Raw genomic sequence first — 26,687 nt, forward strand, 5'->3', positions numbered from 1 at the left:
GTATAGTTTTACCCCTAATTTTTCCTGGAGTAACTGTGCACCGTATGTGACTGAGTTACCCTGGGCAAGGGCTGTATCTCATATGCCTGCTTCTGTTTTACACCAGTGCCAAGTCCAGTTAAATGGGTGCGAATGTCCCATGAATTAGTCTCTAAGCAGGGGATGCTCATACTCACAGAGGGGCCGGCTCCGGTATTTCCTGATTGTCCTCACTTTCTCAGCTATCGAGTGCTGTGGGGGTGGGAAACAAATAAGTAATTACTGCGGTGGGCTCCAATACAAGACTTACCTGAGCTATCCTGCCAGAGCCAAGCAGGATCCAACGCTGACCAGATGTGCAGGCCCCTGACAGGTGACTGCAGAATCCAGAGCTCCCACCCCGGTCACTGTAAGCACGGAGCCTTGCAGTTCCTGCCATTGTCCACAGGCCACAAGGCCCCATGGGGGCAGAAAACACCCCCTTTCAGCCATGACCAGCTGGGAAAACCCCTTTGTTCTGGCCACAACAGAGCCTCTGGGGGAAGGGCTGCCACATACACTGGGCCTGTGCCCTGCCTGGCACAGCAGACCAGGCTGGCATGACTGCAGCCCAGATGTTCAGCAACATCTGACCAGCATCTTCCCTAACCAACACATGCAGCCATATGCCAGCAGAGGGCGCCACAAGCCCTACTAGGGACAGCACCTGCATGGTGGAGGGAAGGTATTTGAACAAGCCCCTCTGGACCAGGAGGGCTGGTTTGTTATGGCAGACCCCACAATTCCTTTCCATGGCCTAGTGTGGAATGGCATCATAGTGCCACTAACAGGAAATCCCTGCATCCTTTAGAGAAAGACACCCAGTCCCTGGAGCTGAGTTAGCAGGATTTGGGTACTATACTGGGGTGAATGCAGGTGGAAGGGGGTCAGCGGTCTAATATCCCACTCAGAAACCTCTGTAAGCTGAGAAGTAAAGGCAGACCCTAAGGCCCTTCCAAGCTCCTCCCTCTTCCCCAACACATACACCAGGGACCATGGAGCAGGCTGGGGGCAACCATGACTTTGGGGTGGGGGCAAGAACATCTCAGTAGCTGGAAACTCTGTTGCATCTGCCATGCCAGCCAGAGAGCAGAGGCAAGTAGGGGAACCAGGTGGGAGGCAGGGCCCCACTCATTCCAGGCCAGGCCCATGGCAGGCAGGGATGGTTTTTGCCCTCAACTCCGTGCACAAAGCTGAGAGCCTGGGGGAGACGGAGAAGAAACCTTGGGTGATAAAGGGTATGTCAGCTGGAAGGTCCATGCCAAGGAGTGGTCCCATGGTGCTGGGGCCTGCTCCCCGTGGTGCAGGGAGCCCCGAGCATTGGCCAGGCAAGACCAAGATCCCCAGCGTACGCTTTGCACTGGAGGACACAATGGTGCAAGGGGCAGGAGCAGCTCTCAGAGCTTTACTTCACCAGCCTAGGCAGGTATGAGAGCAACAGACTGCTGCCGGGATGCCAGGCTCCGGCATCAGCTCCTGCCCCCACAATGACTGACTGAGCCCTGTCCCAGACACACAGTGTTATCTGGCACCAGGTGGGGGAGGCATTTTTCCACGTGTTGCATTCAGCTGGCCTAGACCCCACCCCTGCCTGCACTGTGAGTGGGGGCAGATCCTCCCCTCCACACACACAGGAGAAGGAGGGAATTCAGCTTTTGGGAGCACTGGCCTCAATCTGGAGCCACTCATTTTATGCCAGCAAGGAGCTTGGTCCAAGATGTAGGACGTGAGGATGGCCACCCCGCGGGGAGAGAAAGTGGGACAGAGTGATCGGGGGCAGAAGGTCCCAGGGGCCCACACTGGGCTGCCTGCTGCTCCTCCCCACCAGGCAGGCTCTAGCATGAGTGCTGACCTCCTGGCGTGGCTGCCTGTTGCACAGTGTGCCACCTGCCTGCCACAGCCCCCTGCTGCCAGTTGCTATGGAGAGTAAGTGGCATTACCACGGAGACGCTTACTCCCCAAAGCTGCATGAAAACCCCTCGCTTGGCTCCTTGCATCTGTACCATGGCCCCACTAAGGCATAGGGGCCCAGAGAGCACTCCCAGGGTGATGCAGGGAAGAGGCTGTGACCCTTGGGTCAGCTCTCAACAAAGGCAGAGCTCAACACCCCATGCATCTGGGGTCACAGCAGCTCCCCCAGTCAGGCCCCAAACCCTCAAGCCCAGCTTTGCAGCAGCCAGAGCTGAGGGCAGCTGCAAACAGAGCCAGGCTATAGTCCAACACTAGGGCTCCAGGTCAGAGCAGAGCCAGAAATGGCTGGGGTGATGGTAACCCAGACCGTATCCTATAGCCAGGTTCCTGACCTTCAGGCTGCCCCATGACCCCAGGCCCAGTCACTGGCCAACTCAGCTACTGACCTGCCATGTGACCTTGGGCAATGCCCCTCTGCTCTCTGTGCCTCAGCTTCCATTTGTGCAGTCTACCAGCTGTCTGGGATAGGAGCTGTCTCTCACCCCAGGATCATGCAACACCCAAGATGTCAGCTGATGGTCTTTGGATGCTACCATAACAGACATAATAGAGGGGAAGATCCTTGCCCAGGAAGAGCCAAGAATAGAACTCGGGTGTCCTGCCACCCATGCTCCCACTCTGAACAGGAGATTGGAGGGTTGCTGGAGGGGGAGGATAAATCCTAGGCTACTGGATAAATCCCTTATGGAGAAGAGACCAGCTGAAGACAGTCATGCTAGGAGTCTGGTTCATTTGAGGGTCATGGCTGGACCTCAGGGCAGGTAGTGCCAGGGCTTGGAAGGACTCACCAGTTTTTCAATATTGACTAGTCCATCCAGGAGGGTCTTGCTGCCTTCATGCAAAAATGTCAGGTCTGAGAAGCAAAGGAACAGGCGGAGGTGAGCAGAAGGGAAATACGCCCCTCATTCCAGGCTGCCCCAGGCCAGTGGCTGACACTCGCACCCACCCACTGCACTGGGGTACAGGGCAACACCCAGCAGCCATACTGCAAACAGGGCAGGATCCAGACCCAGGCAGGTGCTCACGTATTGCAGGATGCATGGACATCCACTGCAGCACTTGAACTCAGCCTTAGGGGTGACAGGAGTATTTGTGCATCCTCAGCGCTGAAATGCAGCTGCTTCTGGGGGGCAGCATGGTAGCTGACTAAGTATGGTGCAGACTGGAAATATCCCATCATTCAGTTGCACACCTGGGGAGAAGTCTCAACATGGCCCCTGCTTTAACCAGTGGGCTGTACTCCCCTGGGGGACCAAGATTTAGTCACCAGGGCCCTCAGCTGTGGGGACCACCCCCACCTGGGAGAAGGAGCTCAAGAGGGGAGGGGCAGAAGTCACTGTGCAGTACTCACCTTTCAGGATGAGTGGGACGAAGGGGATGATGGGCGGCTTCATCTTGGTGAGGACCTCCCGATATGTTTTGTGGTTCCGGCAGGGGTCCTGCATGGAAGGGGGAACACAGGTCAGGGGGGGTCCAGACCAGGTAAGCACCTCATGAGATCATCCATGGGGCTGGGCTCTGCACTGCACTGCAGAGGGAGCAAGGTCTGGGCCACTAAGTCAGTTACCCCCATGCAAGCCCCTTGTGCAATGCACCACCCTGGTGTGAAGCATTACTCATGTTGGTCTGGCTCTCTTTGGGGCTGGCTGAGTGTGAGGAACATGCTGTACTGGGCCAGTTGCTCAGGCCCACAGCACCAAGCTGATCTAACTCTATGTGATGGGAACTCTGGGATGCACCCATGTGGAGCAGCTAGGCAGATAGATGACCTGGAGCCTACACATGGCAACCTCAGGGTTTGGGGATAGCTCCCATTTGGGGACTGGGAATCTAAAGCCTATGGTAAGGGCGCAGGTGGGAGAGACATGTAAGAATTGAATGCAAAGTTCAGGATGATGAGGTAACCTGTGGCACTCCCACCCCTGCAGAGAGACAAGCCAAGCTGGGGTGGACATAAGTGGGGAGCAGTGCTAGGCCAAGGTTGACAGCAGCTCAGCCAGACCTGAGAGCAGCACCTGCAGGGGCAGCTGCAGCAGGGCTCATGTGGCGCAAACCCCTGCCAGAAAGCTGGCAAGCTGGTCACTGGGTCTGTACTTTCCGCCCCCTTCCTACCCGCTATCAAGGGGAGGCGGGGTGCAGGGCTACAGGTTGCATCAACCAGCAGGGGGGAGGGAAGGGAGGGGTGGGAGAGCTGACCTGCCTGCTTCTGCCCCCACCATGGCCTTGGGGGCTGATGATTAACCCGAGCAGTGATACTTACTGGGAAATGCCCAGGTGGTGACAGACCCCGGAGCAAGACAGGGGGTGCCAGGCCACCTGTCCAGAGTAGACTATGCCAGATTCCAGCAGAGCAGCCAAGAAGAGACATCTCTCCCGCATCCCAGTGCCCCCTTCCTGCCCTGCATGCATGCTATGGGTCTGGAGGGACCTTGCTGGTGAGATGGACCCCACAGAGTTCCCCTGCCAGCATGTGTGGCACAAGGTGGCCAGCAGCAGCCCAAGGCGGAGCCAGCTGTGCATCCTCACCAACCCCAACTCAACGCCCTGAACCCAGCGCTGGGTCCTACCGTGAGATTCTCAAACTTCCGGAACAAGTTCTTGAATTTGCCAGGGAGCTTCTGGAAAGACAAAGGAGCCATGAGTCCCTCCCCAGCCATGCCACTGATGCATCCCCTTCAGCTGGGGATCCCGCATGCAATCCACGTGCGACTCAGGGCCCTGTGCCCCATACTTGTGCCAGCTCATGGGGGTGCCTTTTATGCTTCTGCTTGGTTTATAATGGTTGGCTCTATTTTATTATATTTGTATTTTTGTTATTTTTGCCTATATTTATTTATATTATGGTTGTATGTTTTCATGTTGTTTCCAGGAGCATTGCTTTCAGTCAGAATCCTTAATAAACTGAACTGAATCTGTTTCTGCCTGGGAGAACTCCATGTCTCAGAAGGCCCTTGCTCAAATCCATGAGAGCAGCCAGGGGTCTCAGACCTGGCAGCACAGGCCACAGCAGGGCCTCTGATGCCCAGGAAGGGGGCAGGGGTGGCAGGTGCTGGGGCTCAGGAGTGTTTCACTCATCCCCTTGCACAGCTGCCTGGCATTGCTCATTCATGGATCTCTCCTGTGCTGAGGGTGCCTGAGGGGCTCTGCCCTCTCTCTGGTGGGAGGGGCCCCTTTGCTGATTTCCTCTGGTTGTTGTTATTTAGGCGTGGGAAGAGGAAGACAAAGAGCAATAAAGGGGGATAAGGTGGGGGCTGCAGGCTTTGTAGATGTGCAAGGAACCATCTCCTCCAGCACTGGAGCTTAGTGCGATGGCAAAGGCATCACACATGCAAGTGAATCTGTAGGGGTGAATTCTAGGAGGCAGAAGACAGTGATCTTAGGCCAGGCCCTGGGGTTCAAGCCAGATCTTTGGGCAAGGGCAGCTGGCAAAGGCTTGGGGGAACTGGCTGGGCCCTCGGTTTTAATCACATGTGGAATACAGCGGCACAGTGCCCCCTCAATTGACAGGCAGGTGCCCAGGGGCTAGAGACTCTGAGGGGACAGCACCCCTTACAGCACTAGGACTAGCAACGACAGTGAGAGGACAGTACTCCCTACTACAGTGATTCTCAACCAGCATGCCAGGGCACCCTAGGGTGCCATAAGAGCTTCTGAAGGGTGTTGTGAGCTGTGAGGGGATCAGTGCAGGCTTATGCTCATCCCTGCCTAGCCACACCACAAAGAGGCAAGCACTGTAATCAATCAGTTAGATATTGATACTGGGTGCTGCTTAATTCACTACAGTTATGGAGGAGGCCTCAAGTCAAAGGAAGGGTGCCTCAAATCTTAAAAGGTTGAGAACCACTGCCCTACTGTATGTGTGCACATCTTGGAAACCCTGAGACTCCCCCACCCTTGTCCTGAGAACAGCCCAACCCAGTCCCTTCCCTTACCTCCCAGGTGAGGCGCAGCCTGCTGACAGCTGCATTGTTCAGCCCAATCACCACAGCATAGAATGACAGCATGTCCTGGTTCTGCTTGCATCTGTGGACACAGAGCAAGGGGCTCAGCATGTGGTCATGAAAGGGTTAGACAGAGCCCCGGGGTACTTGTGTGGCCGGCTGGCTGGCAGCCTCCAAGCTATGGTCTGCACTGAACCAGGTCCAGGGCACCAGTTCTATCAGGCTCTGGGAAAGTGAGGTAACTCCTCCTTGTCCCAAAGCACTTGGCCTGACATCAAACAAGGGCCCCCCAGTCCCCTCTCCCACAGCATCAGTTCGGCCCAGCACACAAGCTCATGCTTGACCTGGTGTGCAGAGACAGCTCCCTTGCTGTTGTCAGAGCCACTGAAGGTGTCATGATCACAAGCTGTCAGCACGCGTTAGAGACAGCACAATGGGCACCTGGCATCATGCAGCCAAGGCTCCACCAAGGTGGGGGTTGGGCTTGGCAGGGAGGTGCTGGGGGGGTAGGAGGGGAGTGCTGTTCCCACTATAGGGACCCAGGAAGCAGAGGAGGTCAGCAATAGTGGGCAGTCCCAGAACCAGGCCCCCTGCACATCTCAGGGGCTTCGAGCACTGTAGTACAGATCAGAAGAGCTCAGGGCTTGGGGAAGGGGGTGTAGGGTTGGGCGCTGGGAGCCCTGCCCCTGGGGCCTGTTTTCTTAGGAAAGGGCCAAGTTTCTAGTGGCTGGGCATACCCAGCAGCCCACACCCAGTCACCAAGCCCAAGGGTTTGGGTTCTGGGTCCCATTCCCTGAGGCTGCATCAGCCAGGCCCTGGGGGAAGCTCATGCTGTACTTGGTATCAAAGCAACTGCACCAGGCTCATGGAATGAGCCACAAAGTCACCACTTCTCAACCTAGATGTGGCTTGTGGGTGGTCACAAACAGGACGTGAGTCAGGGGCTGACAGCAGCCCCAGAGGTGGGAGGAGCCTCCAGCTTCACCTGCCCACCCCAGGGCCAGAGAAGCCATGGCCAGAAGGCCCACCAAATTCGTGGATGACACCAAGCTGTAGGGAGTAGCAGATATGCTGGAGGGTAGGGCTAGGATTCAGAGTGACCTTGACAAATTGGAGGACTGGGCCAAAAGAAATCTCATGAGGCTCAACAAGGATAAGTGCAAAGTCCTGCACTTAGGATGGAAGAATCCCATGTACCAGTACAGGCTTGGGACCAACTGGCTAAGCAACAGCTCTGCAGAAAAGGACCTGGTGGTTACAGTGGACAATAAGATGGACATGAGTCAACAGAAGGCCAACAGCAAGAAGGCTATTGGCATACTGGGCTGCATTAGTAGGAGAGTTATCAGCAGATAGAGGGAAGAAATTATTCCCCTCTATTCAGCACTGGTTTGGCCATATCTGGAGTAGTGTCCGGTTTTGGACTCCCCACTATAGAAAGGATGTGGACAAGTTGGAGAGAGTCCAGGGGAGGACAAAGAAAATTGTTAGGAGGGGTGGGGCACATGACTTATAAGGGATTTGATAATAGCCTTTAACTACCTGAAGGGTGGTTCCAAAGAGGATGGAGCTAGACTGTTCTCAGTGATGGCAAATGATAAAACTAGGAGAAATGGTCTCAAGCTGCAGTAAGGGAGGTTTAGGTTGGATATCAGGAAAAAAACTCTCTTACTAGGAGGGTGGTAAAGCATTGGAATTACCTGGAGAGGTTGTGGAGTCTCCATTCTTGGAAGTTTTTAAGGCCTGCCTCAACAAAGGCTTGGCTGGAATGATTCAGTTGGGAATGGTCCTGCTTTGAGTAGGGGGCTGGACTAGATCAGCAGTTCTCAACCTTTTGCACCTTATGTCCCACCTACATAAGGCCAAAAAATCCTGGTCCCACTGTTCAATGAGCGGGGGGGGGGGGGGGGCAATCAAAGCGTGCAAAAGTGAAACGGGAAGTCCCAAGTCCCACCTAGAGGACTTACGTCCCACCAGTGGGAGGTGTCCCACCAGTTGAGAAACCCTGAACTAGATGACCCCCTGAGGTCCCTTCCAACCCTCATTTTCTGGGGAAGATCTTAGAAAAGTTTATTAAGGAGGCCATCCTTGAGGGACTGGCCCAGGCTAACATTCTAAGGGACAGCCAGCACGGGTTTGTTGCGGGTAGGTCTTGTTTGACCAATCTCATTTCCTTCTATGACCAGGTGACCTATCACCTGGACAAGGGAGAAGAGATTGATGTCATATATCTTGACTTCAAAAAAGCTTTTGATCTGGTATCCCATGATCACCTCTTGGCCAAACTGGCCGGTTGTGGCCTTGGCTCCACCACTATCCGCTGGCTGGGAAATTGGCTTCATGGTCGGACCCAGAGGGTTGTGATTGATGGCAGTCACTCATCATGGTGCCCTGTAACCAGTGGGGTCCCTCAAGGCTCTGTCCTGGGACCCATACTGTTCAACATCTTCATTAACGATGTGGACATTGGAGTTAGGAGTGGACTGGCCAAATTCGCCGATGACACCAAACTTTGGGGCAAAGCATCCACGCCAGAAGATAGGCGGGTGATCCAGGCTGACCTGGACAAGCTCAGCAAATGGGCAGATGAGAACCTGATGGTGTTTAAAACTGAAAAATGCAAGGTTCTCCACCTTGGGAGGAAAAACCTGCAGCACCCTTATAGGCTCGGCAGTGACAGAAGAAAAAGACTTGGGGGTCATCATTGACCACAAGATGAACATGAGCCTCCAATGCGATGCTGCAGCTAGTAAAGCGACCAAAATGCTGGCGTGCATCCATAGATGCTTCTCGAGCAAATCCCGGGACGTCATTCTCCCCTTGTACTCGGCCTTGGTGAGGCCGCAGCTGGAGTACTGCGTCCAGTTTTGGGCTCCACAATTCAAAAAGGATGTGGAGAAGCTTGAGAGAGTCCAGAGGAGAGCCACGCACATGATCAGAGGTCAGGAAAACAGATCTTACGATGACAGGCTGAGAGCCATGGGACTCTTTAGCCTGGAAAAGCGCAGGCTCAGGGGTGATCTGATGGCCACCTATAAGTTTATCAGGGGTGACCACCAGGATCTGGGGGAACGTCTGTTCACCAGAGCGCCCCAAGGGATGACAAGGTCGAACGGTCACAAACTCCTGCAAGACCATTTCAGGCTGGACATAAGGAAGAATTTCTTTACTGTCTGAGCCCCCAAGGTCTGGAACAGTCTGCCAGCGGAGGTGGTTCAAGCACCTACATTGAACACCTTCAAGAGTAAATTGGATGCTTATCTTGCTGGGATCCTATGAGCCCAGCTGACTTCCTGCCCTTTGGGCAGGGGGCTGGACTCGATGATCTCCCGAGGTCCCTTCCAGCCCTAATGTCTATGAAATCTATGATTCTATGACAGGCAGTGCCCAGGAAGAGGATTGATGACACCTTTGGGAATTGGACCAGCTTGGGAGCAGGTACTCTCTCCTGGGAGGGGTACAAGGCTTGTACAGGTGAACAAGGGAGGGAGGGGGATACATGCAGATGGATATCTATATTGCGAGAACAGGCATGGGGGTGTGGATAGAGGGAGGCAGGGAAGGAGGGCAGGTACATATGGGAGTCAGCACATGGATCAGAGCACTTTGTTGCCAGCTCCTGGGGAACAGGGCCCATCTAGCTAGTGTCTTTCTAACCAGCTAACATGGGGGAAATCACCAGTGTCCCCAGCCACCAGCACCTCCCATACCTGCCTCAGAGTTCCAGAGATGCAGCCCCATGCATACCCCACTGCTGCCCCCCATGCAGGGCCCTCTGGGAGCTGGCAGAGGGGAAAATGCCAGGTGGGGTGGTGCTCACATGGCTGCGATCTTGACAAACTTCTTGAGCAGGTGGGCGCGCTTGCCCAGGGTTTCACAGAGCAGGATCTCAGTGGCTACCCAGTGCTGTACCTCGCTGCAGCGTTGCAGCATCAGCTCCAGATTGGCTGTCTCCCGCCGTCCCCGTTCCCCATGGAAGACATAGTCCACAAACTCCAGCTGTGCACAAAGGGGACAGAGACATGGTCAGCATCCGCTGCAGTAGGGCACCTGCCCCTACTTCCACAGCCCTCTCCCCAATGCCAAAGCCCAGCCCTGACCCCATCCCACTCCACCCATTTATGGAGCACGTCAGGTGGGGAAGAATCTATGCATCCCTAGATCATTTCATCAGCCCTCATGGCTGCCATGGACTGGGCCTTTTCAGCTGGAGGCCCGAAGGCATCTCCCACCAAGCTGGATCTAAACCTCTCAAGAGATGAGGGAGCTATCCCTGCCCCATGAGCTGCTCCCCCAAGCCAGCCACTCTTGCTAGATTCTAACCAGAACACATCTGGATCCAGCCTCACACCATGGGTACTCAGTTTTTCACTGTAAGGAGAAAAGCCTGTTCATACTCCATCTTTTTTCTCTCTCATGCGGTTTATAGAGGATGGAGGTATCCACGCATGCCCTGTTTCTCCTTTCCTCTCAATACAAGGATCCCACAAGGAAGTTGTTTGCTCTCAAAGAAAAACCCAGGCACCTGCCCCAGCTCCACCAACATACCTCCACCTGCCTAGAAGCCATTAGCAACTCCACAACACATGGATCTCTTGGCTGGGGAGAATCACGAAAGCCTCACTTAGGTCTGTACCCTCCCGCCTTTTAAGGTGGAGGCCTGTCAAACTCATGGCACACATAGGCCAATGAGCCCTGCCTGGGCAAGAAGAAGGTACTGCCAGCAACCGGAGCAGGGAGGCTGCCTAACTTTGTGGACTGCCCTCACCTCATGGATGCAACGGAAGAGCTCCCAGTGAAAGGCTGTCAGATGGTTGGCAATGTCTTCAGACTCCACACGGTGGATCTCCGTGTCTCCTGGCGACACCTGGATCTCCTCCGGTAGCGGGACCTATGGGAAGAAACTGCCATGAGGCCATGACCTGCAGGCAGTCACCCTGTCTGCCCAGCATCCCCCCACCCTTGCTACGCAATGATATGTCAGCAGCAGGGTCAGGCACCTAAAGGCTGTTGAATCTGTAGCCCACTGTGCTCAGGGTGTGGCTGAAGACAAGGGCTTTTCTCTCCCCTTCACAGTGAACTAGAACCAGGATGAAACAGGAGGTGCAAAGAAGGCAGAGCTGCTCAACAGCTACTTGGCCTCAGTCTTTGCAAAAAACTTTAGCTGTCTGGTTGCAACTTATAAGGATTATTTAGATTAGGAGTGGAGGTGGGAGGACTGCAGGGGGGGAGGGGGACCACATGCCAAGGGCTGAGAGACTGAGAGGCTGTCAGAAAGCTTTGGATGGGTCTGTATGAATTCAAGTCAGAAGAGTCTGATGATGAACTTCACCCCAGGGTACTAAAGGAACTGGCTGAGAAGATTTTTAAGACCTTGGAAATATTTATGAAGTTGTGGGAGAATGATGGAGTAATAAAGAACTGGAAAAGGCCATTATAATATCCCTTTTTTAAAAAAGGCAAAAAGGAGCACCAAGGAAATTATGATCAGGTCAGCCTCACCTCAATACCTGGGAATTTACTGGAGCATATCATAAGGAAGTCCATCTTCAAATATCAGGAGAAGGAAAGGCTGATCAGAAGAAGCCAGCATGAATTTACTAAGGACAAACCATGCCAAACAAACCTGATCTCAATCTTCAACAAAATAACTAGTTGGGTGGATGAACGTAATGCAGTGGATATATTGCATCTGGATTTCAGTAAAGCCTTAGACAAAGTCCTACATGACCTCTTCTCATAAACAAATTGGAGAAACATAGACTAGATAAAACTATTATAAGGCGGACAGACAACTGGCTTAATATCTGCAAGCAAAGAGTAATTATAAACAGATCCATGTCACAGGTTTCCCATGGAGTCTCACAGGGGTCTGTCCTGGGCCCAGTGCTGTCCAATGTGTTTATTAAGGATTTGGATGGTGGCATAGAAAGCTTCTTGTGCAAGTTTGCAGACAACACAAAACTGGGAAGAATTTTGAACACACTGGAGGAAAGGAGCACAATTCAGAAGGGTCTTGATAGATTGGAAAACTGGGCTAGAGCCAAGAGGATGAAATTCAATGCTGAAAAATTCAAGGTGCAACACCTCAGGACGAATAATCAGAAACACAAATACAAGGGTGGCATCTGGCTGGATGGCAGCACTACAGAGAAGTCTTGGTGGGTCGCAGACGCAACATGAGTCTCAGTGTGATACAGCTGCACAAAAGATGAATATGGTTCTGGCCTATATCAATAGCAGAATCAAGTGCAAGACATGGGAGGTGATAGTACATCTTTACTGGGTACTGTTTAGGCCTCATCTAGAGTGCTGTGTGCAGTTTTGGGCTTCATATTTTTTAAATGATGTGGAGAAGTTAGGGAGATAAGATAAGGGCAGGTGATAAGAATGATAAGGGGCTTGGAAAGCCAGCCACATGAGGAGAGGTTGAAAAAAATAGGTATGTTCAGTTTGAGGAAAAGGTGATTAAGAGAGGACATGAAAGCAGTCTTCAAATAACTGAAGAGCTGCCATAAAGAAGCAGGAGAGCACGTTTTCCATTGCTGTAGAGAGCAAAGGACCAATGGCTTGAGGCTACAGCAGGGTAGGTTTACACTGGCTATCAGGAAAAACCATCATCATGGTTAGACAGCGAAGGCAGTGGAACAGATTGCCTAGGGAAGTTGTAGAATCTGTCACTGGAGGTGTTCAAGAAGAGGCTGGATAAACACTGGTCAGGAATGATCTAGGCATATCTATGCCTGGAGGGCTCTTACAGGTGGACTGCTGGGAGATAATGAGAAGAGTTCTGCCACCTAAAGCAAATGGATATTGCTCAAAACCAAGAGAACAAAGCAGATCTTCACACCTGGCTTATGAAAGATTAAAGGTGCTGGGGATAAGTTAGTGTAGGGGATACAGAAAGGGAAGTTCTGACTGTCCAGTCAGAGGGTGTGATAGAGGAAGCTGTGCTTGCTGTCCCCAAATTACAAAGCAGAATGGTGTGTTTGTTTTTCTTCCCCCAAGGTTCTGGCTGTTGCTGGTTCCCACCTGGGGCCAGGAAGGACTTTTTTCCCTTTCTGTGTGATATTGGTATCTCAGGTTTTTTCTGCCTTCCCCAGAAGGTTCCAACCAAGGCTGGGGACTTAAATTGGGGTGTACCAATACTCCTGCTGGGACTGAAATCCAGAAGTTCCCGACTAGAAGGTCTTGCCCCTCTGTTTGGGGTCAGACCAATTACCATATTTGTGATCAGGAAAGAATTTCACCCCATGATCAGGTGGCTATGGATGGTGGGGGTTTCGCCTTCCTCTGTAGTGAGGGCATGGTCTTCTTCCTTGGACTCTCAAATATATTTTAACAACTCATGCAGCTGCAGGACACTGACTAGATTCATCTCCCTGTACCTGTGGCAGGTTAGGGTGCTTTTGGTGTCTTTGGGCAATATGCCTTGTCATTGTGTGACAGAGTTTGTCTAGTTTTAGGACTAAGGTAGACAAGGACTTGCTTGGGATGGTTTAGATGGGGATGATCCTGCCTTGAGCAGGAGGCTGAATTAGATGTCCTCTGAAGGTCCCTTCCAGCCCTACAATTCTGTGATTTTAACACCCAGCCCCCAGAGCTGGCAGGAACCCCTGTGCGGGTAGGAGGAAGACAGGATAGATGGGGGTAAGCAGGCGATGCTGCTCTTCTGCCTGCCCATCAGGGAGGACAACCCTGGCCTGTCCCAGACAAGTGTTTGCTGGAAGAGGAGCACTAGGAAGGAAAATCAGGAGGATTTGGGCAGCCAGTGCCCCCAGCCCCATGGGGACAGAGTTTTCAGGGTGGTGCCCAGCTGAGGCTGTCCCATGTGGCCAGGTCCCAGATAGGGGAAGTGGCTGCCAGTCTAGTGGCTGGAGGGAGTCGTAGATATGCTGGGAGGGTAGGACTAGGATTCAGAGAGACCTCGACAAATCAAACGATTGAGCCAAAAGAAATCTCATGAGGTTCAACAAGGACAAGTGCAAAGTCCTGCACTTAGGACAGAACAATCCCCTGCACCGGTACAGACTTGGGACCAACTGGCTAAGCAACAGCTCTGCAGAAAAGACCTGGGGCTTACAGTGGACAATAAACTGGATATGAGTCAGCAGTGTGCCCTTGTTGCCAAGAAGGCTAACAGCATACTGGGCTGCACCGGTAGGCGTGTTCCCAGCAGATCGAGGAAAGTAATTATTCCCCTATATTCAGATGTGGTCTCATCAGTGCAGGAGTACTGTGTCCAGTTTTGGGCCTCCCACTATAGAAAAGATGTGGACAAGTTGAAGTGAGTCTAACAGTGGGCAACAAAAATGGTTCAGGGGCTGAGGCACATGACTTTTGAGAAGAGGCTGAGGGAACTGGGGTTATTTAGTCTGCAGAAGAGAAGACTGCTGGGGGATTTGATAACAGCTTTTAACTATCCAAAGGGTAGTTCCAAAGAGGATGGAGACAGACTATTCTCAGTGGTGACAGAACAAGGAGCAGTGGTCTCAAGTTGCAGCAAAAAAGGTTTAGGTTGGATACTAGGCAAAACTCTCTAGGAGTGTGGTGAAGCACTGGAATGGGTTACCTAGAGGGGTGGTAGAATCTCCACCCTTGGTGGTTTTTAAGGCCCAGCTCAATAAATCCCTGGCTAGAATGATCTAGTTGGGACTGGTCCTGCTTTGAACTAGATGCCATCCTGAGGTCCCTTCCAACTCTCATTTTCTCTGATTCTATGATGTTGATCAGGCTGGCCCCCCAAGGAGCACCCTGAACAAGGGGATGAAGCAGGGTTCTCACCAGAGACTCAAAGGTTTCTTTAGTGCAGGCAAAGAGGTGACTGTTGATGCCCAGGGTGGTGAAGACACACTCCTCACTAGGCTGCAGCATGGCTTTCTCTGGGGTAAAAAGGCAAAAAAGGGGTTACATTCACTCTTGCAGCAAGGCACTGGCTCCAGTTCAGCCTCCCAGCTTGTTGCCCCCCACCTCCACCAGCTGGATGGGGAGGGGAAGCTCTATAACCAGGAGCCCAAGCACTCCATGGCCTACCTGCCCACGGGCAGGCCAGCCAATTTATGCAACTCTCCCCTCCCCTCTGGGATACACCCAGCTCCCTGCACCCTGCCAGCCCCAGAAGGGCATCAGCCACCCTTGGCCTCAGTTCAGGTTTCCAGAGTAACTAGGCAGACCCTGGACAGGATGTTCCCCTGGCTGGGTCTGCACTGAGGGGGACAGACAGGCAAGAGCCATGATGCCTAGAAGCCTTCAGGTAGGTGCCCACAGGGACTACCCCACCTGCCCACAATGCTCAAACAGCAGCTGGTTCCCCAGCCCCAGCCCCAGGCAGCCCCTGCACACGTTCCCATCCAGTGCCTACCTCTTGCCAACGAACCTGCATGCCCTGGGGTAGTAGCTGTCTGGCACCGAGAGAACAATGCAGAGCACCCAGGCTCTTGCAAGTTCCCTTGGTCCTGGGACTCCAGACCACGAGTCCACAGCTACAACAGTTAGGCTGGTTTGGGCATTCAGGCAGAGTTGCTGTGCTAGCACCTCCTTGAAATGCCTGAATATCACCCTCCCCAACCCCAGCAGGATCTGTGAGCTGCCCTGGACACCTCAGGTGTAAACCAGCCCTGGGGATACCCAAGGCCAATGCACATGTGGTCCCCGTACTCCCTGCCTCCAACACCTCACCCACCTCCAGAGGATGCCACAGCTACCAGGATCAGGGCTTCCTCACGGGTGCTCTGCTCCTCTGAGTACTGGAGCTTTTCCGTCACCGAGGACAGGATGTCCTGAACTGAGGCAGACAGGCGGCTCCGGATGGTAACGTAGGAGTGGTCAGGCATGTACACCCGGCAGAAGACTGCAAGGAGAAGAGGGGGCCTGAGCAGGGCTGGGGACAGTAGAATCCCAGCCCCAAGCCCACTGGCCCAGCAAGGCCTTTGTCCAAGGTGTGCGTGTACAAGGCAGAGAGTTTGCAAGGTCCCACCCTGGGCATGGGAACAGAGGGAATGGGCTAAATGGAGAAGGGCCTTGAACTGTGTAGGAGTTGTTTGCGGGGGGGGGACCATTGCATTTGCTGGATGTGGGGCTGGGAGACAGAGGAACACAGGGTGCCCCATGCCAAGGTGGGGCTGAAAGCTGCCTCATTCATTCATCACCACCCCTCCAAGGGTGGCAAAGTGACCCAGCCCCCAAGTCACCCCTGTCCCAGACTCAATGCTGATGTCCCCTCTGAGTCCAAGGGGAAACTGAAGCACAGAGCAGGAAGGACCTAGCAGCCGGGGGGGGGGGGCAGGGCATCCCTGCACCCCAGAATGAAGGCAGGCCTGTGTGTCACGCTCCCATCTGCTCAGCTGGCAGCTTGCCCAGCACCCTGGGCCTGCGCCCAGCTGTGCATGGAAATCAGCACAATGGCAACATGCACGGGTGGCAGAGACATCCCTCCATGGACACCAGCCACCCTCCATCAGGGAACAGGAGTTGTGTGCTTGCACCTGTTGCCAAGAAGGGGACAAAGCCCAGAAGTCCTGCCTTGTTTCCCTCTGCATCTTAGGGAGCAGGGGGACCCAAACTCAGGTTCCACCCTGTGCTACTCAATACCACCCATTGGTAAAATGCCGCCCCCATCCCTTCCTCATCCCACGCTCACTCTCATCAGAGCCCCGAAAGGCCACCCGGGTCTGGAGGCAGGAGTCGATGCGACGAAAGTGCCTGAATAGCGGCTTCACCTGCTTGTTTGGGGGCTGTGTCTCCTCCGTCACCCTGCAACCAAGGGGACAGGGGATTAAGGAAACAGGTGGAGCTGGGAGGAGCACAGGGCTCTGCTGGGGAAGGGCCTGGAGGGCACCTTCAGCCTGGGTGTGGGCAATATCCTTGTAGGGGGTGCCTCCAGAGGTGGGAGATGAAGCCCTCAGGGCGGGGGGGGTGTCTCATGAAGCCCCTTAGCCTGTGACATTTTAGTTGCAATCTAGGGCAGCCCAACAGTAAACCCTTGGTCTGTCAGAGCCCATTCAGAGCCTTTGGCAGGGATGGCTCTGCAGCACCTGAGGCAGGAGGGTGACCCTGTCCTGGCAGCCAGCAGATCCCCTCCTGCATGACCCAAGGCCAGATGCAGCCTCCTGCAGGTGAGATACGTGGCACCCAGCACAACCAGCCAGATCCCTAGCTGGGTATGGCCCTTGAATAATGCTGGCTCAGGTTCCGTTAGCCCCAGAGAGGCCACACGTCACTCACTTGAGCTCCACCGTCTCCACCAGCTGGTGCAATTTCAGGATCTCATCTTCCAGCTCATGGTAGAGGGAGGCGTCTTTCATGATCAGTAGGTAAAGATCCTGGGGGGGGGACAAATGCATGGTGGCTCAGGGCTGCCTGGCCAGCCAGCCCCCATTGCTTCCACCTCTGCCCTGGCCTGTGACTACTCCAAGTCAGGGTGGGGGAATGACACCACCATCCAGATCTGCACTGGGGTAATGGACACCCCTGCTCAGTGCTGTGATTACGGGGGATGTTGTCCAAGCACATCAGAAGCCCCATATTCATGCTGGGGGATAAAGGGGATTGGCAGAAGTGCCCAATGCTCTTGTCACAACAGGGGAAAATGTCCCAGAGATGGTGGTCTGGGGGAGAGAAGGAGGGGAGTCCCCACAGGCCAGGGCCCCGGGCACAGCAGTGAGGAGCTGGAAAAGGAAATCCATTTGGAAGAATCAGGCCACACTGTCAGCTAGAGGGAAGTCAGTGGGAACCTGCAAAAGGCAATGGAGCAGTGTCTCAAGTGAAGCTGACTAGCCTGGCTGAGCCTCTACACTCCCACCCCCATGTGCACATCCCCATGCACTGACAGACACACACACACACAAATATACATAACCCCAGGCATGGACGCACCTGTGTACACACCCCCATGCACAGACACACACACAAACACCCCATGTATACACCCCCATGTCTGCAGTCACAGAGCCACGCACATATGCCTATGCACATTTGCATGAACACCCACATGTACACACACCTATGTGAGCACATGCACATGTACACATGCACCTCTGCACTGAGCAAAAAGCAGGGATGAAGCATATGCTCTGCCCTCCCCATCTCCAGCTTAACTCCAGTGCAAGTCAGACACGGGCCCAGGCTGATCAGGGCTGCAGGCCCCACCTCCATCCCAAAGGTGAGTCTGGGGGAGCAATGCAAGCACCCTCCCCTGTCCCCTACACACCTTGATGACCTTGCCAGCGCTCTCATCCTCCTGCAGGATGCCCTTGAACGTCTCCAGGAAATGGAGGAGGACGGTCAGGACAGCCTGTTTCCTCGGGAGCACCTCACCCTCTTCCCAGCAGGGTGCAGGGCTCCCTGATGCCATCAGGAAGGTGAGCACCAGGTTAAGGGAAAGCAGATGCAGGAACGAGGGTTGCAGGAGGTCATGGGGATCTGACAACATCCCAAAGGCAAATGGGAAACGGGCATCCAGGTCTTCCCAGCCGGTGCAGAGAGGGTAGCTCCATGATGATGGGATGACCCCAGGGCTCAATGCCCAGCTTGGCCATAGGACAAATTGTCCCGATTCCCATTCCCTGCTGCTTTCTTGGCCTACCTAACTGGGGATTTCCATGGGTCAGGATGCACTCCCTACAGTGCTACGGGAGCCTGCCCCACACTGAAGCACCACTGTCCTCTGGGAGGGAACAACATTACCTTCAACTAAGATCCTCCTCCATTCTACTCCCTCCTTATCACCTCTGCTGGGGGTAGTTAGTGCCAGGAGAGGGTGTGAGGCTATAAGCGAGAAGCACTGTGGGGCATGAAGCACTAGTATCTATCTGCTCAAGGAGCAGGGGACATTTCTCAAGTCAGGAAACATTTGGTTGTTGTTGGCTGCAGGTAGCAAAGTCCACCCTGGGTTATCAGAGTTGTGCCCCTGCCCTGTGCCAGGCCCTGAGATGGGGTGTGTTCCTCTGTGGCATGCCTGTGCTCCCTAGTAGGGCTCAGTCCTGATCATGTTGGGATGTACTGTGCAGCCTGGGCCCAGCTGGACTGGCCCACTCCAAGCCCAGAGGGGGCCCTGCCTTCCTACTGCATTGTATTCAACTTTTCTTCCTGCTAGGAGCAAGCAGCTGCTGACAGCCCAGGGCCTGGACAGAGCCCCCTGGTAACAACCTAGTGTGCACAGAGCAGCCCCACCCTAACAGAGCAGTGCTCCTAGCTTGCCCTCAGCTAAAGCCCACAGGCTCACTCTGGATCTATCAGCATGCAGAGCATAGTGCCCAGCTGAAGACCCTACAATAACAAACCAGCATCTATCAGCACATCCATGAGGCAAATAAGATGGGCATTACAGTATTCCAGGTGTTAGGGTTATCTACAGCACCAGGGAAAGGGCAGGGAAACACATGGCCATGCAAAGGTACATGAGGGACAGGATCCAGGTCTCCAGTGTGCAAGGCAACATGGCATCTTTGGGGTAAAAGCAGAGACCCAAGATGGGGTGGGAGTCCTATTTCTAGAGGACTTGATTACAAGGCTGATCAGAAACACCTTTGCCCCCACCCTGTCACCCAACCATTGCCAGGCCCCCGGCATCATCCCCAAAGGATATTAGTGGTGCAGCTGCTGCAGGAATCGGTCGGTGGGCTGGAAGAGCGAGTGAGTGAGGATGATGTCATCCAGCAGCACCTCTAGGAGAGAGACGGGGGGGGAGGTGGTGTCAGGTCAGGCTGGTGGCACAGGGGGTGATGAGGGGGGAAGGCACTCACTGCCTGGAGCGGCCTGGCTGCCCCGACCTGTTCGGTGCACAGAGTGACTCGCGCGAGGGCACATGCCGCTGAGCACCCAAACATAGCAATTATCTCATGAGTCAGGGAGAATGAACGGTGCCGCCCCCGTCCCCGCCAACTGCTATGGACTGGGGACATGCGCACACATGCGTGTACACACAAGGTGTGTGCAGAGGCTCTGCCTGCCACATTCCTGTGCCTGAGTTATTGACTTGCAGATCTCAAGCAGTACCATGGGGCAGAGCTGTTCATCTGGGCGCACCCTGGCCCTGGGGCTTAGCTCTTGCTGACCAGCGCTGGTGGGGCTGGGGGAAGCACCCCCTCCACCCCCCACTTTGCTAAAGCCCATCTCCAAGCACTCCCTGATGTGATCCCCACCCCAGGGAAGGTGAAGCAGGGTACAGCAGGGAAGGTCTTGCAGCCACAGAAGGAATCCAGGAGTCCTGGCTTGGTGGCAGCAGCTCCCATCTGCAGCAGGAGAACCTGGAGGGCAGTGGGTACACCCCCAGTACACCTATGCCTCCACTCCCCACCTACAGGCCTCCAACCCATCCCAGAGGGTTCACTCTGGCAGGTACCCAGCCTTCAGATAATAGCTGCAGACAGCAGGAAGCATCAGTGACACCTCCCAAGCACGTTCCAGCCTGAGGAATGCCGGGACTCATGTCCCCTGCCTGGTGTTTATAGGGCATGCAGAGCGGACTCTGCTCCCTGACACAGCGGGGCCTGACCCTGACCCTGCATACCTGCCTTCCCCCTCGCTCCCTCCTGCTCTGCTGCAGGGCTGATCCAGACACTTCTCTATGGAGGGTGGAAGTAGTTGATGCCAGATGTGCCCTCCTCCCCTGCCCCCAGCCGCAGCCATGCCTCAGCCACATCTGGATCCAAGCATCACCCAGGGATCCCTGCAGATTAGGGGCCACTCCTGCAGCACCCCAGCTTCCGGTAAACTTCACTGACCCCTATTCCTATATAGAAACACCTAAAGCTCTTGGTGGACACTGCTTACCCCACTCCAGCATTTGTCCATCCCTTCCTTGCATTGAAATGCAGCCACCTCTGGGGTGGAACACAACCTCTGTTTAAGCCTTCATGCTTACAAGACATCCTGTGGACTGTGGCAGGCACTCCACCCAGGCAGCATGGAGGTGGGGGTTGCCTCAGTGGGGAGCGTTGGGGTGGGGGCGGGATCCTCAGGTTCCTGTCAAGATTAGCCAAGTCCTTTCTCTCAAAGGCGAATCCCATTGGCTTTGCCTCAGTGTCTGCAACTATAATCCCTGCTTGTGCTCCCAGCAGCAGCAGCGCCAGACATCAAAAGCTAGCAGGACAGGAGCGTGGATGTCTGCCAGACAGGCACAGAGCCTGAGCAGGGTAGTGACTTCAAAGAGGGGCAAGTGGAAGGTAGGGGACTGGGAGAGACAATTCTACACCTCTGTAATTAGTGAGAGACATGGATACATTTACCCATGTGATGAGGTTTCACTCCGAGCTAGAAAGTCCGAACAATAAATAGCCACAAACAGGGAAAGATCACGTCTGATCCCCACTCCCAAGCTGAAATGCCTCCACCTCTGGGGTAGAGCACAGCATCCAAATTTAACAGCAAGGTACGTGGTGTGGTACAAGGCTGGAAGGAAAAAACAAAAAACAAAAACCCCCAACAACAACCCTACGCAGAGGCCACTGATCCTCTCCCACACAGGAGCCAAAATGTGGTCACTTCTAGGGTAGAGCATGACTGTTGTCTCCCAGTGAACGGGACAGGATGTGAAGGCAAACACTGCCCCTGCTTGAGGCAGCAGGGAGGGACATGGGGGTAACTGAAGCAGGAAAACCCTGTTGGAGCAGCACAACTAACACCCTGGCACCATTATCATTGCCTGTAATAAGCAGGGCTCAGCCAAAACCAGGATCCTCTTGTGCTGAGTCACACAGGGTCAGTCCCTGCCCTCCTGAGCTACCAAGGCAGAGGCTGGGAGGGGAAACTGAGGCGGGGGGAAGGATCTCCCCATCCTCACACAGAAGATCAGTGAGGGGTGCTGGGAAAAGAGCCTAGGAGTCCTACCTCCTATTTCTGATCCCTGAGCTGTGCTGCTACAGCCAATCAAATGGAGTCTCAGTGCCTCAACCCACGAGACTGTGCCACCTCAGTTGGCATCATTGAGGACTGCTTCCTGCAGCACCCAGCATGGAGAGAGGTATGCAGGCACGGCTGTAGTGCCTGTTCGGCAGCTGTGCAAAGCCTGGTATGACGCTTACTAACTAAGCAAAGAAGAGCTGGAAGAATTTGCCCTTTCTGTCATAGAGATGGGAGACAGCAGGCACCCGGCAGTCATGGCACGGGTCAGAGGGAAACTCACTGCCAGACTTCACAGCTGCCCAGCCAAGCTGGCACATGGCCTGTCACCGAGGCTGGCTCTCATTCATGGGCGTGGGGACTTGGCCAGGAGGGACAAAAGGCATAGCCAGGCCTGACACTGCCAGGCAGGCAAAGAAACAGGCAGAGGCCCTGAGCAACGCAGCAGGGGCACAGAGCCCAGGGACCCACCTGCTGGCAGGCTGCTGAGTGAATGGAAGAATAAACTAACTCAAGGGACCCAGCTTGGAGCCTGGGACAGGCACAGAGAAGATGGTACCATAAAGTCCAAGAGCCAAGAACAAGCCCTGGGTGCCCTGACATCACTTGAACCCATGTGTCCTGAGATCCACCCTGTTGCTACCACTACCTCCCTGGACCGCACTCCCTTTCCCGAGCTGCATATGGAACCCAAGAGTCCTGAAAACCAGCCCCTTCTACCTCCCCGTGTGCATTTTTAGCTGCCAGGTATATGTTCCCTTGGTACATGTGACCAGGGGGTGGACCTGGGGAAGGGTGCCAGCTGCCCAGCCCTCGAGTCTGCAGCCTGTTTGTTTACACAGTGGGTGCAACGTGAGCGGGGCAGGTTTCCCCCACACCTCCCTCAAACATGCACTACAGCCTGCCCATGTGCCACACCCTGGCCCAGAAAGGCAGCAGGGCAGAGCCCTTGCCTGGGGTCACGCCAACAGGTATGCTCATGCATGCAAGGCAGGCTGGGTGCTGTGGCTGCCTGCCTGCCCTGCCAGAGCTATGCTGAGCCCTGATGCAGCTTATTCAAAGCATTTCTTGCAGCTCCTCCCACAGCCCTGGCCCCCGCAACCTAACATGAGATCTCACAGTGTTTCCATCCTGGTCGGAGCTCTTGGGAAGGCAGGGTGATAGACCAGGGTCCAGGGAACCGCCCACGCTTCCCTGAGCTGTCTGGAAGGAGTCGGAGCCAGCAGAGTCCTCATTGTTGCTGGTAGATCAGGGAGGTCACCTGCTGCGTTGAGCATAAGCCTTTAGGAGGCTTCAGGTCTGATTGCCTCAGCTCCCCAGAGCCAGCAAGAAGCTCCAACATGCCAACAATGAGCTCCATCTTCAGTCTACCAGCTGGGCACATCAGTGCCCTAGAAAGCTTTCCCCAGTGTCCCAGAAGAGCAAGTCCCCCACTCACCGCCCCAGTCTCGTGCCAGCCCCCCCCACCTCTCCATCCAGGGGTCTCTGGGCCAAAGCCAGAGACTGGAGCTCCTGGCAGAGAGGGGGTCAGATGCCCAAGCAGCACAAGGGAGACAGGCCAACACCTTCCCTTGCAGCAGCTAAGCCAGGCCACCCAAGCAGCACAATGCCCGCTCTCCCCGCCAGGCTCCTATGGCAGAAGGACTCATAGCAGCCATGGCCTCCACCAGAGCTTGGGCTTGTTAATCCTAGAACAAGTCTGTGCTAGTTCACTGAGCCAGGCCCATCTGCACAGACTGCCTTGACAACCATGCTCTCTGCTAGCCAACAGCCCCCTTCATGGGTGCCAGTGCAGTGGGGGAGGGCCCGGCACAGGCTTCCGCTCCTGCCCAAGCCATCTGCAATGAGCCAGGGCACCCAAGACCCACAGCAATGGGTCAGGCCCAGGGAGAACTGTGGTCTGGCCTGCAGGTCCTCACAAGCAAGTCCCACATTTGCTAAAACAGGGAACCACTGGGGTTCCCATACCCTACTGCCCCCCCACCCCTTCCTGGATGAGAATGTGACTACTAGGCATGTTACAGTAATACATGGGGCAGAGCCCCACAGTCCTGCTGTAGAGGCACCACGGATGTAAGCGACAGCCTGCCCCAAAGAGCTCATGCCTGGAGCAAGGGAAGAGGAAACTGAGGCACAGGGTAGAAGGGAAATGGGTATTGCTCATGCACTAAGTTACACAGCCAAGAATAGAGGCCAGGAGTGACAAACTCCACTTTAGTCCCACCCCCTCCCCTGGGCTGCACTGTTACAGCCATGGTCTAGCACAGGGGTGGGCAAAATGCGGCCCACCAGGCCATTCTATCTGGCCCGCAAGGCCCCTAAAAATTTTCGAAAATTAATATTTATCTGCCCCTGGCTGCCTGTCATGTGGCCCTCGATGGAGCAGACCTCTACCCAAAATAATTGCCTGGCCCCTGTCAAGGACCTCCTGGGAGGGTCCCTGTTGCACTGGGCCTGACCAGCTGTCCCTCAACCAAGGAGCCTATCCTGTCTCTGAGAGCAGTCAGCTCCACCTGGTCCGTGGGAAGGGTCCCCCTTTCAATGCCTGTTTCAGCCTATGGCATTTGGCACCACAAGGCATGCCTGGCTCACGCTAAGGACTGTGCAGTGCAGAGAGCTGTTAGCTGCTCCCCTGCTTGCTACTCACCACACCATGCAGCCAGGAGCCCTCACCAAGGGATGTGCCTGCTGGGGCCAGAAAGGGGTTAAAGCACGGCCTCTGGGTGGGCTGCTCAGGGGGCAGCTGGATCAGGCCTCTACTGATCTCCAGTTTGTGCCCAAAGTCCAGGGCATGGGGGAGGCAGGCCAGCTCTGCAGCACCTGGAGCCCTTCTCTCTCCTCCCCCAGTTGGCTCCGGAGGTTCCTGCTGGAGCTAGCATACACCAACACAGCCAAGGAGGGGCAATTTTGCCTCCTCCTTTTGGATGTGTGCATCTCAGCACTGCAGCAGCTGATCGGTCCCCAAGTGCTCCTGGAAGGGAGCCAGGCCCAGACGGCGCCTGGAAACACTGCTTTTTTGGGGCATTGTCATGTAATTGCCAGGCTGAGTGAGTGTAATAATCTGCTTAATGGGCCTTGCTGGAGCAGTTACCCACACTCCCACAGCTTCCCTATATCAGCCCAATAGGGTCGCGGGCACCAGTGCCCAGAAACACACACTAATGCACCCCGCAAGGCAGAGGCACGCAGACCCAGGCAGCAGCATTCCCACATCCAGGCTCCAGAATGCAGCCCTGTCTCTGCAATGCTTCCCAACCAGGCAACCCACTCAGTCCAGGGCCCATCAGGCTGGGAGCCTTGTACACACATGTGCTGCCTTAAGCACACATTCCCATTGAAACTGCCAGGGAGAGGAGATGTGACCAACCCAAGGACACAGAGGAAGTCCAGGCCAGAGCCAAGAACTGATCATGGCTGTCCTGAATCCCCCCTCCCCACAATGCCAGACCCTCTCTTGCAGGGAGTCTTGGCCCTGGATTCTTCCCATGGGAAGGACAGGAACAGGACAGGTTCACACTCAGAAACAGCTGCAAAGCTCAAGACCTAATGCAGGGGCATGGGCTGATGCCCACTGCAGTGTGCCCCAGTCCTGGAAACAGCGCAGAACATAGGGGGAGGTAGAACATAGGGGGAGGTGGCCGAGATGAGCCGGCCCTGGTGAAGGGCAGAAAGCAGCTCCCTAACAGCCAGGCTGGAGGAAGGGGAGTCAGCTCCAAGGCCACCATCTCTCCCTTAAGTGTCAGATGGGAGACAGCCTAAGGATGCCAGCATCCTGCCATCAACCAAGTGCCCCCTGCCCATCACCCTCACTGGGATCTCAGCAAGCTGCAGAGTTAATCCCTCCTGTACCCCTTGAAAAAGAGCAGTAGCAATGAGCCAGCAAGACATCAGCCAACACACCTGACTCTGCCACCGGAAGGGATTGGTACCAAGCATAGTCAATGCATTCCATCAGCCCAAGTAAGTCCTGGGGTGCAGTCACCTCCTGGCACAGCCCTACTACCCCTGGCTGCAGAGGGGTGAGGGGGAGGTGTCCCAGGTGTCAATCCTAGTTCCACAGCACTGGGCCTGGTCCCAGTCTCACCGCTGGGGCAGGTGATCAGGTACCAAGCCCTGACATAACACAGACATGCAGCACCCAAAAGGGAGTCATCTTGTAGGTGACAGCTCAAGCCAGGACTCCTGGGTTCTGTTCCCAGCTCTCTAGAGGAGGGCAGCTGTGGTTACAGCAGGGCTGGGGATGGCACACAGGATTCCTGGGCTCTGGTATTAGCCATCACTCACTGCACAGCCATAGGAACTGCCCTCTCCCCCCACAGCATCTCATCCCCCCTCTCCACTTTTCTAATAAAAAGAAAGGGGAGGGGGTGGCAAGCCCAGCTCACAGGGGCTCCCAGGTAGCAGCATGGAAGGCTTCAGCTCCAGGGGTGGAGAGCACTGCAGCTGGGCACAGTGCTGCTCCAACGCAGATGCAGGGCCGGTGCCAAGCCCAGGATCAAAGTGCCGCCCAGCTGCACCCCTCCATGGGTCAGACCGTAGGCAAGCCCTTGCACAATAGAGCCAGGGCTCTGCTGCCAAGGCAGGAGAGGGTTTGAGCTTGAGGGTGGAAGAAAGGAAATCCCTCTCTTCAGTATATGTGGCCCCACCCTCCCTTTTTAAGAAAATAAAGGTGTGATTACACCTTGCCTGCCCCACTCTTGTAAGACAGCATGGCCAGTGGGTAGTGCAGGGGCCTGGCAGCCAGGACTCCTGGGTTCTATCCCCAGCTTGGCCACCAAGGCACTGTGTAAGACTGTGTCCCTCTCTGTGCCTCAGTTTCCCACCTGCCTATAATACTCCATGAATTATCTTAAAGCCTCACAGGCCTGCTGCAATAAGAGCAAAGGGGTAGCTCCCCCTCACTCTGAAATGCAGCTG

At 54.9% G+C, this 26,687-nt stretch overlaps 1 protein-coding gene across 1 annotated transcript in view; it reads right to left on the reverse strand.

The window, feature by feature from the left end:
- The window catches only part of RAPGEFL1 (Rap guanine nucleotide exchange factor like 1), a 33,930-nt gene that overhangs the window by 3,916 nt on the left and 3,327 nt on the right, over window positions 1-26,687 (reverse strand). The window contains exons 2-14 of the mRNA XM_090044476.1: window positions 19,516-19,594; window positions 18,139-18,289; window positions 17,154-17,251; window positions 16,570-16,682; window positions 15,613-15,780; window positions 14,715-14,812; window positions 10,699-10,821; window positions 9,751-9,929; window positions 5,922-6,012; window positions 4,557-4,607; window positions 3,341-3,428; window positions 2,778-2,842; window positions 177-231 (exon numbers count right to left, since the gene is read on the reverse strand). Coding sequence (XP_089900602.1) covers window positions 177-231; window positions 2,778-2,842; window positions 3,341-3,428; window positions 4,557-4,607; window positions 5,922-6,012; window positions 9,751-9,929; window positions 10,699-10,821; window positions 14,715-14,812; window positions 15,613-15,780; window positions 16,570-16,682; window positions 17,154-17,251; window positions 18,139-18,289; window positions 19,516-19,594 — 1,359 coding nt within the window. The remainder of the gene's footprint in view (window positions 1-176; window positions 232-2,777; window positions 2,843-3,340; window positions 3,429-4,556; window positions 4,608-5,921; window positions 6,013-9,750; window positions 9,930-10,698; window positions 10,822-14,714; window positions 14,813-15,612; window positions 15,781-16,569; window positions 16,683-17,153; window positions 17,252-18,138; window positions 18,290-19,515; window positions 19,595-26,687) is intronic.

The sequence above is a fragment of the Crocodylus siamensis genome, chromosome 4 (assembly GCF_052110815.1).
Source record: "Crocodylus siamensis isolate JL-2025a chromosome 4, ASM5211081v1, whole genome shotgun sequence".
Lineage (NCBI taxonomy): Eukaryota > Metazoa > Chordata > Crocodylia > Crocodylidae > Crocodylus > Crocodylus siamensis.